Raw genomic sequence first — 20,032 nt, forward strand, 5'->3', positions numbered from 1 at the left:
CCTCAAACTTATGCATAATTATTTGCATAAAATACACATATGCATAATTATTTGTATAAAACTATTCCTCGCACATATGCATAATTATTTGTATAAAACTATTCCTCGCACATATGCATAATTATTTGCATAAATTTACTGAGTTTTACATATGCATAATAATTATTTGCAGAAAATAACTCCGTTTTTACATTTGCATAATCATTTTCATGAAATAACTTCTCGCACAAATGCATATTTGTTTGCATAAAACTACACCTCACACATTTATATAATGATTTGCATACAATTACACAGTTTTACATATGCATAATTATTTGAATAAAATGATTCTACACACTTACGGATAATTTTTTTGCATACATATGCATAATAATTTGCATAAAGATACTCGCACATATGCATAATTATTTTCATAAAACTACTCCTCACATATTTCAATGCAATTATTTGAATAAAATTATTGTACACACTTATGGATAATTTTTTCGCATACATATGCATAATTGTTTGTATAAAATTACTCGCACATATGCATAATTATTTGCACAAAATTACTCCTCAAGCATATAAATAATTATTTGCATAAAACTACTCGCACATGTGCATAATTATTTGCACAAAATTACTCCTCAAGCATATGCATAATTATTTGTACAAAACTACTTTTCGCACATATACATATTTATTTGCATAAAACTACTCCTCACATATTTAAATGTAATTATTTGAATAAAATTATTCTACACACGGATAATTTTTTTGCATACATATGCATAATTATTTGCATAAAACTACTCGCTCATATGCATAATTATTTGCATAAAACTACTCGCACATATGCATAATTATTTGCATAACATTACTCGCACATATGCATAATTATTTGCATAAAACTACTCGCACATATGCATAATTATTTGCATAAAACTACTCGCACATATGCATAATTATTTGCACAAAATTACTCCTCAAGCTTATGCATAATTATTTGTATAAAACTACTTCTCGCACATATCCATTTTTGTTTGCATAAAATTACTCCTCACACATTTATAAAATGATTTGCATGAAATTACTCGCTGCACTTATGCATAATTATTTGCATAAAATGACTCCTCACACATATTCATAATTATTTGCATAAATGGTCTTCTCAAATTGCATGAAGTTACTTCTTTGACTTATACACAATTACTTGCATACATTTACTCCCACTTATGAAAACCTATTAGCAAAAATTACTTGCACGTATGCATAATTACATGCAGTAAATTACGTCTCGCATATTTTTTTTTACAATAACCTGCATAAAATACTTGCATGGAACAACTCCTCACAATGAAGTATAATTATTTGCATAAATGAATCCTCACATTTACTACCACACCCCCCCCCCCCATCCAGATTGCTTTTGATACAAATATCTGCTACACGCATACACATAAAAAGCAGACTGCACTGTATGCTTTGCTGCTTTTCTGTCCTACTGAGAAAAAAATATGCCATTAAAACAGTAATAACTAGCACTAACCAGTCTTCCTACTAGTTTATGGCAGCTAGCAGGGTTGCTGATGTCCTTCATGGAGCAGGAGACCTGAAACAGCAGCCTCTTTAGTCCATCCAGGCCTTCTAGGGTCTTGCAGGACACCTCGCTGTCAGACAAACACACGCACACAATTAGCAGTACCTGCCATAATTGCAGTAAACATACAGAGACCACCTCTTCCAGCAGGTCTTAATATGCTTTTGGTACGCACCAGAACTGCACTGAAGCTCTGGTGTGTTTTAAATGAATGAAATGAGACGGGTATGAAAGAACCCTTAGGCCTTTAACAGAGCATTTTAAAGACTAGTTGTCGCTTTTTTGAGTTATCCAGGGCCGTATGACTTCACAAATTGTGAATATTCATTTTCCTTTGGTTTAATTCCTTTATTTATCAGGGGTCGCCACAGCAGAATGAACCGCCAACTTATCCAGCATATGTTTTACACAGTGGATGCCCTTCCAGCTGCAACCCAGTACTTGGTACTGTCAATTGATTAACTTTTAAAAGCTTTTAAGGACACCCTGAATGAGCTGAAGTGATGAAGACAGCCTGTTACAACCTCTTTGATGTAAGTCTAGGGTAAAAGTAATAACATTTAAAAGGTGTGGTACTTTTACAAGATGATGGGTGAAAGTAAAAGACACAAACAACAAAACTGCCAACAAAAGAGATTTAATGTACAAAAAAGTGAAATATAATATATATCCAATAAGAAAAATATTTACAATAATAAAGTAACAAATTAAACAAAGTATCAAACAAAATTAGGTCAACTCAAGAGTAAGGGGACGCTAGTGAAGCCAAATCAAAGACATAAATATATATCAAAACAATTCTAACTCATAAGCAAACCTACTGCAGGTGTTTCCAGGTGATGTCCGGGTATCCGCTGCATCTGGCGCCCGATGGCGTTCTGCACAGGGCCAGAATGTAGGCCCTCAGTGTGGCCACTCGCTCCGTGCGGAACTTAGTGTCAATGAGGTCCAGATGAGTGCCCACCACAATCACTGCAGAGTTAGGAGCACGAGCCTGGACAAAAAAACAAAACACACAAAAAACACATTTAGACGTTATAAGATGACACATTATAGAAAACAAAAGGGAATTTGTGTTCAGTTAAAAATGAGGAAAAAGTATGAAAAGATCTCTCTGTGTTGGCGTGGGTTTCCTCCGGGTGCTCCGGTTTCCCCCACAGTCCAAACAAGTGCGCTATAGGTGAATTGAGTAAACTAAATTGCCTATAGTGTATGAGTGCGTGTGAGAGTGTATGAGTGTTTCCCAGTACTGGGTTGTGGCGGGAAGGGTATCCGCTGTGTAAAACATATGCAAGAATAGCTGGTGGTTCATTCCGCTGTGGCGAACCCTGATAAATAAGCGGCTAAGGCAAAAGAAAATAATTGAATGAATGAATGAATGAAGGAAGATCAGATGGGATGTGAGATGCTTATAGTCTACAACAATATTGTAATTGTTGTTTTAACGATATGTGACGTGACATGAACGGAGGTTAACGTGACAAAAAAATGTACAATTACTAAATAAATAAAAAAATAGGAATAAATAAATAATAAAACAATAAAAATAAACAAATAATAAAATCATATATTTAAAAATACATACATAGAAATTAATAAATAAATATGCTTTTTTAAAAACCTTTTTTAATTGTACTTACAATAGCAACATACATTATTAAACTAGTAAACAAAAACCAAAAAATATGTTAAACATAACACAATCATTTTTATTTAATTACTCAGAAATAAATTATCATTAAATCTGACAAACTACATAAAAATAAATATGGATACATAAAACAAATAAATCTACAACCCAAAAAAAATTAAATCAAAATATTTTGATATTGCAAACAATGTTTTTTTTTGTCTTTTATTTATTCTGAAGAAAATTTAGTACTTATAATTATTAATATTATAAACACGTTTGTGATAACAAAATGTTGCTTATTATTCCTCCATTCATTTATTTTCTTTTTGGCTTAGTCCCTTTCTTGTTCAGGGGTCGCCACAGTGGAACAAATCGCCAACTTATCCAGCATATGTTTTACACAGCCGATGCCCTTCCAGCTGCAACCCAGTACTGGGAAACACCCATACAAACTTCAGCCAATTCACCTATAGCGCAAGTTTTTGGACTGTAAGGGGAAACTGGAGCACCCGGAGGAAACCCACGCGAACACGGGAGAACATGCAAACTCCACACAGAAATTCCAACTGGCCCAGTTGGGACTTGAACCAGCGACCTTGCTGTGAGGCGACAGTGTGAACCACTAAGCCACCGTGTCGCCCTTGCTTATTATTATAAAACAGAATAAAAACAATAAATTAAAATATTAAGCAGTTGCTAAAATACTAATATATGCAACATAAAGTATATAAAATATACCTGTTTTCATATTTAAAAAAGCAAGCGGTCACTTTAAGCCATACATTTCACTCAGAAGTATACAGAAATTCTCTTTTCAATTCAATTCAAAAGAGCTTCATAGCATTTTAATGAAACCTTTAAAAATGAAGTAATAAAGTTAAAATGATAAACTGCATAAATACATTTAGAATTTTGATAAACACATACAGAAATAAGAAACAAATACCAACATATGGATTAAAAGAGAAGTTATTATTAATTCAAACTTTTAAGAAATTAAAAGATTAAAAATATATTAGTATTAAAATAAAGGAAAATAATATACAATACACAACTGTACATTTATTCAGATGGTTTGTAATGATGTTTGTCTAGTTTGTTCTCTCTTTTCTCTCACCTCGATGTTGAGCAGCCAGGACTGCAGGTTTGCCACGGCTTCTTCTCCTAAAGCCAGATTCCAGATCACCATATACAGAGCTTTATCAGTGAAGAAACACTGGTTGACCGTCGACATGCTGGCCGGACCACCGATGTCCCACACATTAAAGGAGACTGAATCTACCTGTGTGGACCAAAACACAAACAAACATATTCATTCCTCCTCTAAACTGAATCAGGTAAAGAAGTGAAGATATTAATAGTGTTTTATTAATCACCAATGCAACTACAAGAAAATAAACTCTCAAAGCAACTTGACAGGCATATCTAGTTTAATAAAACAAAAGTACATTTATCAGCTATCTCTATTAGTAAATACAAGTTGTATTTAAATGAAGTGCAGTGGGAAAACTAAATGAATCAAGAAATACTCACTTTGCTGTGTTTTGCTTGAGTGTGTCACACTTTCTCATATAATATTGATTTTAAGATTATTGCCAATGATAGAAGAAAAGATTCTGAGACTTATGCCTTATTATATGCTTACTTTTAGATTTTGTATAATTTAGTCATATTTATAATCATTTTAAACTTTTTTATTCATTAAATATTTCATATTATATTAGGCAACAAACTGGAATTAGATATTTTTGACAACCCATATGACTTGCTCTTTAACAATGTAAGCCAACCTAAAGTAATGTAACCCAAAACATAACCCAACCTAACCTAACCTACAGTAACAAAAAAACATTACATAACCTAATGTAAAACATAACCTTACCTAACAAAAACATAACTTAATGTAACATAAAACATAATATAACAAAACAAAACATAAAGCCTAACATAACCTAACATAAAACATTAGATAACTCAACGTAAAACAGAACATAACCTAACAAAAAAACATTGCATAATGTAACATAACCAAACCTAACCTAAAACATAGCCTATAAATCAACACATAACCTAACATAACTAACCTGGCATAACAACTAATGCAATACCTATCCTAACATAATCTAACACATAACCTAACCCAGGGGTCGGCAACCCAAAATGTTGAAAGAGCCATATTGGACCAAAAAAAAACAAAAACAAATATGTCTGGAGCCGCAATAAATTAAAAGCTTTATATAAGCCTTATAATGATGGCAACACATGCTATATGTATTTATATTAGCTATATAAGCCGACTAAAAAAATGACTTCGTTGGCTACAAATACATACTGAAGGGTCAATCTCCAAGGGTGTGTGTCAAGGAAAGACAGTCTCGTTTTTTCCTTTCGCAACTCACAAAATCTGCTCCCAAATGCAGTTTGCATATCAACGATCGCACCTTGTAAATAATCACCGTTGAGTTAGTGATCGGGATGGGCTTCTTTGAATTCTCTCAGGGAGGGAAAATGAGAAAGCGTGCCCTGCTGAACATCTTTGGCAAAGACAGCTTGCGCTCCATGGCGCATCACACAGCAGCCGGTTTGTTTACAACAGCTACCTGCCTGGCATCCCGCCCTGCTGATAGAAACGTGTGTCGCAGGCTATGACGCAAATCTTCGTTGACAGAAATGTTGAAATTAAATATTCTACACACTTTTACAGCATTGGAAAACGTTAAGATTGTTTGTCCTCCTATAGAAACCATATTAAAACAAAAAAATATATTTACCTCCCTCATCGTTTTCCATTTTCAAACATTTTTTGAAAAAGTTTCAGGGAGCCACTAGGGCAGCGCTAAAGAGCCGCATGCGGCTCTAGAGCCGCGGGTTGCCGACCCCTGACCTAACCTATCATATAACCTAACCTAACTTAGCATAACCTAACATATAGCATAATCTAGCATAGCATAACATAATCTAGCATAGCATAACCTAACATAAAACATTAGATAACTCAACGTAAAACAGAACATAACCTAACAAAAAAACATTGCATAATGTAACATAACCAAACCTAACCTAAAACATAGCCTATAAATCAACACATAACCTAACATAACCAACCTGGCGTAACAACTAATGCAATACCTATCCTAACATAATCTAACACATAACCTAAGCTATCATATAACCTAACCTAACTTAGCATAACCTAACATATAGCATAACCTAGCATAGCACAACATAATCTAGCATAGCATAACCTAACATACAACATAACCCAACCTAACATATAACTAGGGCTGGGCGATTTTTCCGATTTTTTCGATTAATTCGAATTTACGTTTTAAGACGATTTAATTTTGAATCAAAATATATATATAATACATTACAATGGCAACAATGTGCTTTGGTTCACTCTCTGTATGAAGCAGGAAGCACACCAGAAGCGCCTCTCAGCGACGCGCCGCACAGCACCACGCAGCTCCATGGATTTTAGAATTCTAAACCGGTTTCTATACACACACCGGTGCCGCCCAGCCACGATTCACGAAGCAGTTCATATTTCAGCCGGCCCACAGAGCGCCATCTGATTAGTTTCATGTTAAATATCATACGAATGTGCACGTTTAGTGTGTGATAGTTTAAACGATCATGTGCGCACCGTGTCGCGGCGCTTCTGGTGTGCGACCTGCTTGACTGTCTGTTAAAGCGTGAAGTCATGTAGGATTTTACTTGTTGCACGTCTGTGTGGATTGTCAAGACATATTCCCCCATCAAGTCGATAAACTCGATCTCAACATGCATGAAGGACGTGCAATGTGAAAAATCGCGCCGATCTTTTGGTTTGAACACGAGCAGAGGTGAGGGACTGTAGCAGTGAAAATGAAAGTACCCGCCCCCATGACGTCATGTAGCGGACCTAGTTGAAAACCAGACAGATCAGGCAGCATAATACAGAGAGTGGAGCAAAGCGCATCAAATTATCGGTATTTAAAAGGGGAAAAAAAAGAAAAATAGATTAAATATATTATTTTACATTAGACACATCTGGTGCTTGTATTTGCTTCTGCTATACGTAGACAACTTCACGCATTGGGTTAAATTAGGCTTTACAGTTTCCATGTTCAGTCCTTTTCTTCCACTGTATCTTTTTAAGAAAAAGGCAGCAGCATTACAACCTGTCATTCAATCAGAAGACAAAGTCAAAGCCGAGCTGACAGCCAATCTTTCCCAGGCAAAACTTGCAAAAAATGCCTCTGTATTTCTATATAGCAACAATATTTAACTCGTGAATTTGTTTTACATTTATTTACACCTTGACCGATTTTTGTATGACATGGCCATTAAAAATACAATGTTCCTTAACCAGATGGTTTTTCAAGTTATTTTTAAAGAGAATGTTACTTCAGTCATGTTGTTGTAATGTTTTGAGAAAACTAGTAACACAATAATAAAATAAAAAAATCCGAAACCGAAATCGTGAATCGGTCAAACTTTATAAAAAACCTAGTTTTTTTTTTGCTAAATCACCCAGCCCTAAACATAACCCCATCTAACATAACATAACACAACGCATCACAACACAACACAACATAACCTAGCATAACAACTTAACCTAAACTAACCTAAAATAACATAACCTAATATATAACATAACCTATAACCTATCATAAAACCTAACCTAACATAACATAAAACAGAAGATACCTAATGTAAAACATACCCAAATTCAATGTAAAACATAACCTAACTTAACGTAAAACATAACCTAGCCTAGCCTATTGTAACGCATAACCCGATTTAACGAAAAGCCTAACATAACCTAACATAGAATGTTTAATAAGCTAACGTAAAACATAACCTAACTTCATATAAAACCTAACGTTATAATCTAACATAAAATATTACTTAATGTAAAACTATAATCATAATAAACATAAAAATATAAATGAACACATAACCTAAAATAACCAACCTTGCGTAACAACTAATGCAAAACCTAACCTAACCTATCCTAACACAATCTAACACATCTAAACACATCTAACCTATCATTTAACCTAACCTAACTTAGCATAACCTAACATATAGCATGACCTAGCATAGCATAACATAACCTAGCATAGCATAACCTAAAATATAACATAACCCAACCTAACATATAGCATAACCTAACATAATCTAACCTTACCTAGTATAACATACCCTAACATAACAACATAACCTAACCTAAAATAATAACCTAACATATAACCTAACCTAACACAACACAACACACCATAAAACTATACGATGTCTATCAAATCTGCAGAATTTGTTTCTTAAAAATCAGTCATGTGTAATGAAGCACTCTTAATTTGTGGGCGAACATTTCTTTTAAATAGCCACAAATATTAATCAAGTGAATGTGCGTACACACACAAACACACACTGAGCGATCTGCTGGTGTGCGAGCGTGAGCAGTAATTGTTCACAGCTGCAGGAGGAGTGACGTCCATGAGGCTTTGTAACCTTTGTGTACATATGCTTCTGTCCATGATACATGTGTAAGAGGTCATGAACACAACCATATGACATCAGCTCCTCTGTATGGGTTGGTGTGTTTGTGTGTGTGTGTGTGTGCGTTTCTTGTACTGCTTACAATGTAGGAACCTAATGTCCCCACAAGTATAGCAATACCAGTTCATTTTGACCTTTTTTTTGGTCCCATGTGGAAAACCGCTCATAAATCGCACAAAATCAGGTATTCTGACAATTTGACAATGCAGATTGTTTCCTGTGAGAGTTAAATTCAGGCGTAGATGGGCAGAATATACACTTTTAACAGTATAAACATCATTACATCTTTGGCAAGTCCCCATAAAGACTGCTCTACCAGTCTGTGTATGTGAGTTTTTGTATGTGTGGTCGTGACTCAGACCTTGAGACTGGAAACACTGCTAACTCAGGCTCAGAAAGCATGTATAAACACAAAAAGAGGCGGGAGGTCAAAGGTCAGCCGCTGCTCATTCATAAACTCAGTGTTGGCACTTTAATGGGGTTTTATTTACAGACTATACAGTTTTTTTCCTCTCAGTCTTATTTTTGACCTGCCATGTTTACAGAGTTTAAGCAAACATAGCAGCTGGCTTCCCAGTGAGCAAGGCATTGTGGGACAGATGTGACGAAGCCACACCCTGAAAAACAATGGGATGATGGACTGGGAATTGAGTGGAAGCTGGAATGATGAAGTCAGACGCTTCAATCAGTGTAAGACGACTTCATTTTACCACAGTGAGTCACAGATACTGACCTCTCCAATGTGATGAGCTTAAACATCGCTTCTGTTGTATTTATACCATGACAGAATATATTATTTAATATTTGTGTGTCTGTGAGTCTGCGTGTGAATGAGAACGCGAGTATTAGTATGTGACTGAGTGTGCGAGTATGTGTAATTAAGTGAGCGCTTATGTGAGCATGTCTGTGTGTGGGTGAGTGAGTGAGTGAGTGTATATGTGTGTGTGGCTTACAGCAGTCTTGAGGACTCCCACGGGCCGCTCCAGTTCCCAGCTGGAGGTGTGTACGCTGCAGTCGGTGTTGACGAAGGGCGAGGGTTTGCCAGTCTGCAGGCCCTCCAGTAAAGCACTCTTGCCCTGTCGTGGAGGACCAACAACCATCAGCTTCAGCAGCCGACAGGGCTCAGCACCACGCAGCTCCGCTCGCAGATATGCCAGAACTGCAGCAGGACCTGACACACACACACACGGAGGAAATCACTAAAGACAATGATATCATGCTATCATTAGGATATAATGCGCCAATAAGTACTTTGCATTTACACAGTGGCCATTCATCTATGTAAACACACGAAAACAACATTAGTGTTAAAGCAGACACTGTAAAAAGCTCATTCCCAGCCACTAGACTTTTCTGACAGGGCATTTGAGTGTCAGATGTGAAAGTATGTTGTGGGACTGCTGTACAGGAGTTATGATTATGGATTATAGATAGCGAAATTTAGCGTTTTTTGTTTTAGCGTTTTTTTAAAGCATGACGGTAAAACACGAACACGGTTATGAATATATTAAAACATGTGCTTGTTTGTTGTAAAAACTCATAATAATGACAAACATACTTATTTGTGCATCTCCTGATTTCCCTGTGCATCCATGACCACACACACACACACTGGCACACTACTTTGAGCACATCTACCCAGATGTGAGCTGTGCACGTCAGACTTAATCAAGGATCCACTGCTGGATCTATTCTATGTTTGTTAAACGTGATATTCAATTCATCTTGTCTCTATCGACGACATATTCCCTGACTTTGGTCTTTTGAATCTATTACTTGTTCTCAGGTAATGTGCTTTGGCTGAGCGCAAAGATAAGTTAGGTCAATATAATAGTTAAAGGTGGAGTAGGTGATTGTCTTCAGAAGGATTTGTTGTTGTGCTGGTTGAAAGTCTCTTCACAGTCTAATAGTAATGACTCAAGTAAATGATCTAAATGTGTTTATATGTATTTTTATATTTTGGGTAAGGCATAAAACTAAAAAATGTTCATCCAATTAAATAGTCTCTCATAATTCCGATAAGTAGCCCAAACTGTCTGTCAGCAAATGCAGATTTGAACAACTGCGCAGCCGTTTATACGCAGCTCTGCCGACCACCGCGTGTTCACGAGAGAGAGCATGCATGCGCGATCGGTAAAAACATGCTGAATCAAAACTTTTTAAAACCTGAATCAATATTGGAGTTACCTTTGCACGCTGGAGAAAGGATGACACCATATCTGAAGGATTTCTCTTAGACAGGTAATGTTCTGTTTTAAAAAGCTGATGTAACGTTAGATGTTGTTGCTACAAACGGGTTATATCTTCACAGAAGTGTTGTTCAGCTACTAAAATCTTCCGATGAAAGATTGATAAGACTATTTCAGTTTCATAAGGTCCTTTTACAGCATTGATAATTTAGATTTTAATTAGTTTAACAACAAAACACAAGTAAATACCGCTATTCCGCCTAGTCTCCCTATATTGTTCACCAAGCAACTCTAAATATTCACTCTGAAATAGCATGTCAGTTTGGCTTGCACGCCGCCGAACAAGCACTAGTCGCTTTTAACACATGAGCGAGGGTTCTTTTGCTGTGCTCCTGTTTCAGGAGGCGTGGCTCTAGATGGCAGGGGACGGACTGTGATTCAGAGATTTATGGTAAGCTGTTAGCATTGTGGAAGATCACTTACTCCACATTTAATATTACCGCGTGCACTGATTCTGCACATATGACTGATTGCTTGCCTTTATTTTCTATACTGTATAAACTTTTTGTACGTTATACTGCTATAATGGCCATTAATGGTTATTAAAACTGATACTCAGCAAAAGAGAGGGCATGTTTAGTATTTTCAATGAAAATGAAAGGAGGCAGTGATGTTATAGGCTCCGTTTTGTTATAAATATGTATACAGTGAAGATGACGCTCATATAAATATGCAGCTACACGACGCCTCAACAATTTTGGTGTTTGTTAAGTTGCAAATATCAAAATACAAATAGGCAGTTCCTTATATCATGTCTTCATTTTATTGTTAAGTGAAACATCGTAGCCAGGGTGATGAATGAGGTTATAAAGTACACTGTTCCTTTTAAAGATTTACCCGACGTGTCCTCTGGAGTTTTCCATATCAAACTTGCGAAGTCTGAACCTACATGGAGAGGATGCAGGACTGAACTGTGTATAGGCAACTCATTATTGAGGAAAAGCCCCAATCAGATGTCTGCAGCGCCGCCTCCGTTTTCAGATGTCTCCGATTTCCCCCATCCACACTGGCAACAGTGTTTTTGAATGAAAACAGCCTCTTCAGCATCTTAAAAAGAGCTCAGTTTTCTGCGCTCGAAAACTCCAGCGTAGTGTGGATGGATGGCGTAACCGTAGCAAAACTTAGGCGTTTTAAAACGAAAACGCATCAGTGTAAACGGGGCATAAGTGTCGGTATATCATGCAAAACTAGTTTCAAGCAATTTTTCCCAAAACCCAAGCACTTTGCATGCACCTTTAGAGTAAATTCAAAGATTTCCAGCACCCATAAAAACACTGTAATTCAAATAAAAAAAAACTGATGATATAAAAATTTGAAATTTTATTCAATTGCTATTAGTCAATTCAATAGTATAGACCAGGGGTGGGCAAACTCGGTCCTGGAGGGCCGGTTTTCTGCACAGTTTTGCTCCAACTCTAATCACACACACCTGCTTATAGATTTCTAGTGATCTTAAAGACACTGATTAGCATGTTCAGGTGTGTTTCATTAGTGTTGCAGCTAAACTATGCAGGACACCGGCCCACCAGGACCAAGTGTACCCACCCCTGATATAGACTTTAAATAATGCAATATTAATACAACAATGCTAATCTCAGTATCATCAGCAGATTGCAGCAAATAGAAGAGCATCTTTTGTCAAGTTCTCATTCATACAGAATATTCTGATGTGATTTGTGTGTGTGTGTGTGTGTGTGTGTGTGTGTGTGTGTATGTGTGTGGGAGACACACGACTTCCTCTCAAATCTCTGGAGTTTGTTGTTATGACACAAAAATGCTGTAAATATTGCATGAAACGCATAGTCTCTATGATGAGAATGAAATATTGATCAGGCAAACGCTGGATTATACAGACCCAGAGGAGGAAGAGGAAGAAGATGCACACAGAACTAAACCCCCATTTAGTTTGTTTAATAATGAATAAAGCTCTTCATCTAATTAGTGTGAGACATGCGATCTCAGTACAGTTGTGCATTTGGTTAAGACGATGTTATCACAAATATTTACACAATATATAAATTAATAACTTATTTTCTTTCATAATTACTTAATGAATTACATTTGGAGACACAGTGGGTGACATACGCGCTATAGGTGAATTAGGTTGGCTAAATTGTTTATAGTGTATGGGTGTGAATGGGAGTTCATGGGTGTTTCCCAGTACTGGATTGCGGCTGGAAGGGCATCTGTTGCGTAAAACATATACTGGATAAGTTGGCATCTTATTCTATTGTGGCGACCCCAAATTAATAAAGGGACCTTTATAAGCTGAAAAGAAAATGAATGAATTAAATTTTATTTTCTTTACTTATTTCTATATATAAAAAAATACTTCTATGCATATTATAAAATTTATATCAAAATTTTATTTAACTTAAAAATAATAATAATACCTCTGGCAGATAAGTGAAATAAATAATGGTTAAAATATTCATATTCTTATTGAAACATGTAAAAAAAATACTAGGTTTTAAATAGACTTTTATTTGTTTGTTTTTTTACATTTTAATTTTGTTATTAAGCACTTATTGAGGTTCTAAAACTGAAAATGAATTTAAAAATATAAAAACTGCAAAACTAGAAAAGAAAATGCATAAAATACTGCTAAAATGTACTAAACACCTGTTGTAATATTGTAAAAAAAGTACAATTTCACTAAAAGGCTAATCATATCGGAAGGGTATAATAATATTGCTCTGAAAAAAATAAATAAATAAAACTTTCTTCAGAATATAAAAAAAAATCATATAAAAATGTACTAAAACAGCTTGTTTAGTAAATGTTGACTTCCCTCAGCATATTTTCTGCTATGAATATTAGAGCATTTTATACAGTGACAATGTGCACAAGCCATTTTGAAAATGAATATTTTTATCCATTTCTCAGTGAATACACCACCTGACAAAAGTCTTGTCGCCTATCCAAGTTTTAGGAATGATAAATAATAACTTGACTTCTAGTTAATTATTTGGTATCAGAAGTGGCTTATATGAAAGGCAAAGGCCTCTAGATTACACTTATTTTACAAAAAAAAAAAAAATGATCATGTCTTGATTTTTAATGATTTAACTAGGACAGTAAGGTCTGACTTTACATAGACAAAAGTCTTGTCACTTAACAGAAATAATGTCCAGTATAGAATATAAAGTCATGCTGCAGTGGAAACAGAATGAATATTGTGTCTGACTCCATCATGAGCTTGGAGGACTGCATCCATACATCTCTGCAATGACTCAAATCACTGATTAATAAAGTCATCTGCAATGACAAAGAAAGCTTTCCTGCAGGACTCCCAGTTCATCAAGATTCTTTGGATTCATCTTCAACGCCTCCTCCATCTCACCCAAGACATGCTCAATAATGTTCATGTCTGGTGACTGGGCTGGCCAATCCTGGAGCACCTTGACCTTCTTTGTTTTCAGGAACTTTGATGTGGAGGCTGAAGTATGAGAAGGAGCGCTATCCTGCTGGAGGATTTGCCCTCTCCTGTGCTTTGTAATGTAATGGGCAGCACAAATGTCTTGATACCTCAGGCTGTTGATGTTGCCATTCACTCTGCAGATCTCTCACATGCCCCCATACTGAATGTAACCCCAAACCATGATTTTTCCTTCCCCAAACTTGACTAATTTCTGTGAGAATCTTGCTTCTATGCAGGTTCCAGTAGGTCTTCTGCAGTATTTGTGATGATTGGGATGCAATTCAACAGATGATTCATCCGAAAAATCGACCTTCTGACACTTTTCTAAATGATCAACTAGAAGTTATTATTTGTTGCTCTTACTACAGGGATCGACAACAAGACTTTTGTCAGGTAGTGTATAGGTCATACACAGTAGTCAACATTAGAAGTGGATCATTACTTTACAACAAAGTTGTCCTAAAATTTTGAACAACACCCATTCTTGTCCTAGGACAATTTTGAAAAACCTTTTAGGGTAACACTTCATTTTGATGGTCCAATTGAGTATTAGTAGACTGTCTGCTTAATATCCATTGATACTGCTCCTTTAACAGACATTTAACTAACTATAAGAAACTTTGCAAGTACATGTCAACTTACACTAACCCTAACCCCAACCTAACAGTCTACTTATAACCTAATGGGAATTAGTTGGCATCTAGATGCAATGTAACTTAAATTCAACAAACGGACCATCAAAAAAAAGTGGGACCCCTTTTTGATCCTTTTCAATTGTTGACTACCGTATGTTGGTGAATTTGAACAAAACAGATTTATTAAATAAAAAGATTTTATTAAAAATAATATTTTAGTCACTGAACATCTTTAGAAATGGATTTATTATTTCACATAATTTGGATATATGTAGGACAATATAATATATAGGACATATTAGGGCTGTGCAATTAATCGATTTCCGATTTCGATTTCGATTATGGCTTCTAACGATTATGAAAAACCATTAATCGAGATAAACGATTATTCCATTATTTACCGCCCCCTGTCCAGTTGTCCTCACTTGTTGCTCTTAAAAGCGCGAAAGACCGCATGCTTTTGTGTGTGCGTCGCGCAAACAGTCAGAAGCATGTGGTCTGCACTTGGTCTTATTCGCACATTGTGACGAGCAGAGAGCACACACATCTAAAGTCATTAACGTGAGCGCTTTAATGTTCAAATAGGTTTCAAAACGCGGTGTTTAGTGATTATTCATATTAACCCTCATTTTGTAATAAATAAACGAGTTGAGGAGGATCAAAAGACACGTGAAAGCGAAACCATTAAAGTGACAGAGCACATCTGCCGCCTGTTTTATCATGATTAATAAAACAACGAGAAAATCCCTCTTTGCTCTTGACAAGACTTTTGTGGCTAAAGTGTTTTTCTTACAGTGAAGATGCTAAAAGCACGGTTTGTTTCATATTTTTATTCTATTGTATTTATTTCTCTTTCCTTTGCAGGGAGGAAAATAATATATGCAGTTGAAGTCAGAATTATTAGCCCTCCTGAATATTAACAACCTTTTCCCCCCAATTTCTGTTTAATGGAAAGAAGATTTCTGAACATAATAGTTTTAATCATTCATTTCTAATAACCGATGAATTTTATCTTTGCTATGATGACAGCACACAATATTTTAGTAGATATTATTTTAAATACAAACATTCAAATTCAAAGTGTGATTCAAAAGCTTAATTAGGGTAATTAGGCAGGTCATTATATAACAGTAGTTTCTTCTGCAGACAATCAAAAATATATATTGCCTAAAGGGGCTAATAATATTGACCTTAAAAGAGGTTTCAAAATATTTAAATTTGCTTTTATTCAAGCCAAAACAAAACAAATAAGCCAAATATTAAACAAATATTAGAGGAAATACTGTTAAAACTCCTTGCACTGTTAAACATCATTTGGGAAATATTTATTTTAAAAAAATTCTCAGAAGCGCTAATAATTTTGACTTCAACTAATAATCGTTTGGAATAATCGTGATTACAATTATGACCAAAATAATCGTGATTATGATTTTTCCTAAAATCGAGCAGCCCTAGGACATATATAGGACAACAGCATAAGGCTCATAATTTTGCCTTCAACTGCACTTAATATACTGTATTTGCAGTGATCTTATATGATCATAAAACTAATTCAGGAGAGCATTAGTGAGGAGTTTGTTTGTGATGCTGATGGTGTTTTACCGTCTTTCCTGACGTCTGCAGGGATGTTGCTGATGTTTAGGTCTTCAATGTCCAGCTGCCAGAGGTTGGAGAGCTGCCCAAGCTCGATGGGAAGCTCCTGGATGCCTGGATTGCTGAAAAACACAAAACATCCTTAAACCCCGCAGCAGGAGAGATGAACCAGCACTTTCAGTCCTGTTTGACTTCTACAGCTCTTGACTTTCACATGAAATTCCAACTGGGATTATTAGGCTTCTCTCCAAAAAAGTCAGCGAGCACCTTGATGTTGGACGGAAGGAAATAAATATATTGATGTTCTCACATCAAATACACTGCAGAATCCACTAACAGTGTGTCCTTAAAAGATGCTTGGATTATGACGCAACTGCAAAATAATCATAAAAAGATTGGGTATAATGGTTTGTTTCGAATTCATGTGTAAATATTCATTTATTCATTTTCTTTTCGGCTTAGTCCCTTTATTAATCAGGAGTCGCCACAGCGGAATGAACCACCTGTATAATTATTTAAAAGAATATATTTCTTAGCAGTGTTTTTCTGTTCCACTGGAATTGTGTGTTACCATTTGTAAACTGCCTTTTTAAGGTCATGCCACAGCATCTCAATTGGGTTCAGGTCAGGACTTTGACTAGGCCACTCCAAAGTATGAATTTTGTTTTTCTTCAGTAATAGACTTGCTGGTGTGCTTTACATGATTGTCCTGCTGCAGAACCCAAGTTCGCATTAGCTTGAGGTCACTGGACATCAGATTTTGGTCAGAATTCATAGTTCCATTTATCGTAGCAAGTCTACTAGGTCCTGATGCAGCAAAACAGCCTCAGACCATCACACTACCACAACCACATTTTACTGTTGGTATGGTGTCCTTATCTGAATTGTTTCAGATATTTCTGTAACTTTTACACCACACATAACGCGACATGCCTTCCAAAAAGTTCAAGCTTTGTCTAATCAGTGCACAGAGTGTTTTCCCAAAAGTCTTGGGAATCATCAAGATGTTTTCTGGCAAAACTGAGATGAGCCTTTATGTTCTTTTTACTCAGCAGAGGTTTTCATTTAGTGATCCATGAAACCAGTTTTGCCTAGTTTATTTCTCATAGTGGAGTCATGAACACTCAACTCTATTATGGTGGAGTCATGAACACTCAACACTATTATGGTGGAGTCATGAACACTCGACTCTATTATGGTGAAGTCATGAACACTCGACTCTTTTATGGTGAAGTCATGAACACTCAACTCTATTATGGTGAAGTCATGAACACTCAACTCTTTTATGGTGAAGTCATGAACACTCAACTCTTTTATGGTGAAGTCATGAACACTCGACTCTTTTATGGTGAAGTCATGAACACTCGACTCTTTTATGGTGAAGTCATGAACACTCGAGTCTCTTATGGGGGAGTGATGAACACTCAACTCGCTTATAGTGGAGTCATGAACACCTGACTCTCTTATGGTGGAGTCATGAACACTCGAGTCTTATGGTGAAGTCATGAACACTCGACTCTTATGGTGGAGTCATGAACACTCGACTCTCTTATGGTGGAGTCATGAACACTTGACTCTTATGGTGAAGTCATGAACACTCAACTCTATTATGGTGGAGTCATGAACACTCGACTCCCTTATGGTGGAGTCATGAACACTCGACTACCTTATGGTGGAGTAATGAACACTCGACTCCCTTATGGTGGAGTAATGAACACTCGACTCCCTTATGGTGGAGTCATGAACACTCGACTCCCTTATGATGGAGTCATGAACACTCAAATCACTTATGGTGGAGTCATGAACACTCGACTCCCTTATGGTGAAGTCATGAACACTCAACTCACTTATGGTGGAGTGATGAACACTTGACTCTCTTATGGTGGAGTCATGAACACTCGACTCTCTTATGGTGGAGTGATGAACACTCGACTCTCTTATGGTGAAGTCATGAACACTCCACTCTCTTATGGTGGAGTGATGAACACTGGACTCTCTTATGGTGGAGTGATGAACACTCGACTCTCTTATGGTGGAGTGATGAACACTCGACTCTCTTATGGTGGAGTGATGAACACTCCACTCTCTTATGGTGGAGTGATGAACACTCGACTTTTATGGTGGAGTGATGAACACTCGACTTTTATGGTGGAGTGATGAACACTCGACTCTCTTATGGTGGAGTGATGAACACTCCACTCTCTTATGGTGGAGTGATGAACACTCGACTTTTATGGTGGAGTGATGAACACTCGACTTTTATGGTGGAGTGATGAACACTCGACTCTCTTATGGTGGTGTCATGAACACTCAACTCTCGTATGGTGGAGTCATAAACACCCGACTTTCTCATAAAACTGATAACCACTTAACTCTTATGGTGAAGTCATGAACACTCAGATTTCTTACAGAATAAGAATTTCAGAGTTCTCACATAAACACATTGCAGAATCCATAAACAGTGTATCATGAACAGGTGCTTAGATTATGACACAACAGCATAATGAACAAAGAAATTGGGTAAAATGGTTTGTTTTAAATTAATGCACAAATATGTACTATTTTTAAAAGAATACATTTCTAAGCAGTGTTTTTCTGTCCCTCTGAAATTGTGTTACCGTGTGTGAACCACCATGTTAAGGTCATTCCACAGAATCTCAATTGGATTCATGTCAGGACTTCTGAGTCAAAATTTTGAGCCCACTTTTCTTGGGCCAGCAGTCTACTCTTCATATGCAGTAATGAAGTAAAATGATGACAAAATGACCTACAGACACACACAGCACAGTAAATGCAGGTGCTTACCTGGCCAGGTAGAGCTCTGAGAGGTTTCTGAGAGCACAGACCGATGGCGGGACACTTTCCAGCTGATTGTTATTGAGATAGAGAACCTCAAGAGAGTCCCGCAGGAGCACAGGAAACTGAACAGGACAAACTGCAGAACAAGAGAAGACACTCAACAACACATTTGGTGAATCTGTAATAGCGTTGTGAATCTGTGACTTTACCAGGGTCTGGGTCCCGTCTGTGCCATGTGGTAAAGAAGGCCAGTTTCCTGGTTTTGGTAGCCTCTCCTGTCCTGAAATAACATTCACATTCAGATTACTGATCATTCACATTATTGATCTGAAAAAAGTTAGAAAAACTATGAGTAAAACATGTGTCAACTGATATTTCAAGGTGTCATAGATACAACAATTACAATGGGAAAATAAAACCCTTAATATATCATAATAAGATAACATAATAATAAAAGTAAATTAAATTGCAAATAATTGTAAGCTACTATAAGACTACCAACATCAAAAATGAAAGAATGAATGAAAAAGAACAAAGAATATTTAAAAAAAAAAAAAATAAATAAAAAACATT

General features: G+C 36.3%; 2 protein-coding genes across 12 annotated transcripts in view; one reads left to right on the forward strand and one right to left on the reverse strand.

The window, feature by feature from the left end:
- pcsk6 (proprotein convertase subtilisin/kexin type 6) overlaps positions 1-20,032 on the forward strand; it is an 884,625-nt gene that overhangs the window by 560,752 nt on the left and 303,841 nt on the right. The window lies entirely within an intron of this gene.
- Positions 1-20,032, reverse strand: part of lrrk1 (leucine-rich repeat kinase 1) — a 198,839-nt gene that overhangs the window by 87,761 nt on the left and 91,046 nt on the right. For all 11 annotated transcript variants that reach the window (XR_015495050.1, XR_015495048.1, XR_015495051.1 and 8 more), the window contains 7 exons: positions 19,669-19,739; positions 19,466-19,595; positions 16,670-16,782; positions 9,716-9,933; positions 4,336-4,500; positions 2,407-2,579; positions 1,535-1,655 (listed from right to left, as the gene is read on the reverse strand). Coding sequence is in view for 3 of the 11 variants with exons in the window: in XM_087260147.1 (XP_087116273.1) it covers positions 1,535-1,655; positions 2,407-2,579; positions 4,336-4,500; positions 9,716-9,933; positions 16,670-16,782; positions 19,466-19,595; positions 19,669-19,739 (991 nt within the window). In the remaining 8 variants the exon portion in view is untranslated. The remainder of the gene's footprint in view (positions 1-1,534; positions 1,656-2,406; positions 2,580-4,335; positions 4,501-9,715; positions 9,934-16,669; positions 16,783-19,465; positions 19,596-19,668; positions 19,740-20,032) is intronic.

This window comes from Danio rerio, chromosome 7 (genome assembly GCF_052040795.2).
Source record: "Danio rerio strain M-AB ecotype USA chromosome 7, GRCz13ab, whole genome shotgun sequence".
Lineage (NCBI taxonomy): Eukaryota > Metazoa > Chordata > Actinopteri > Cypriniformes > Danionidae > Danio > Danio rerio.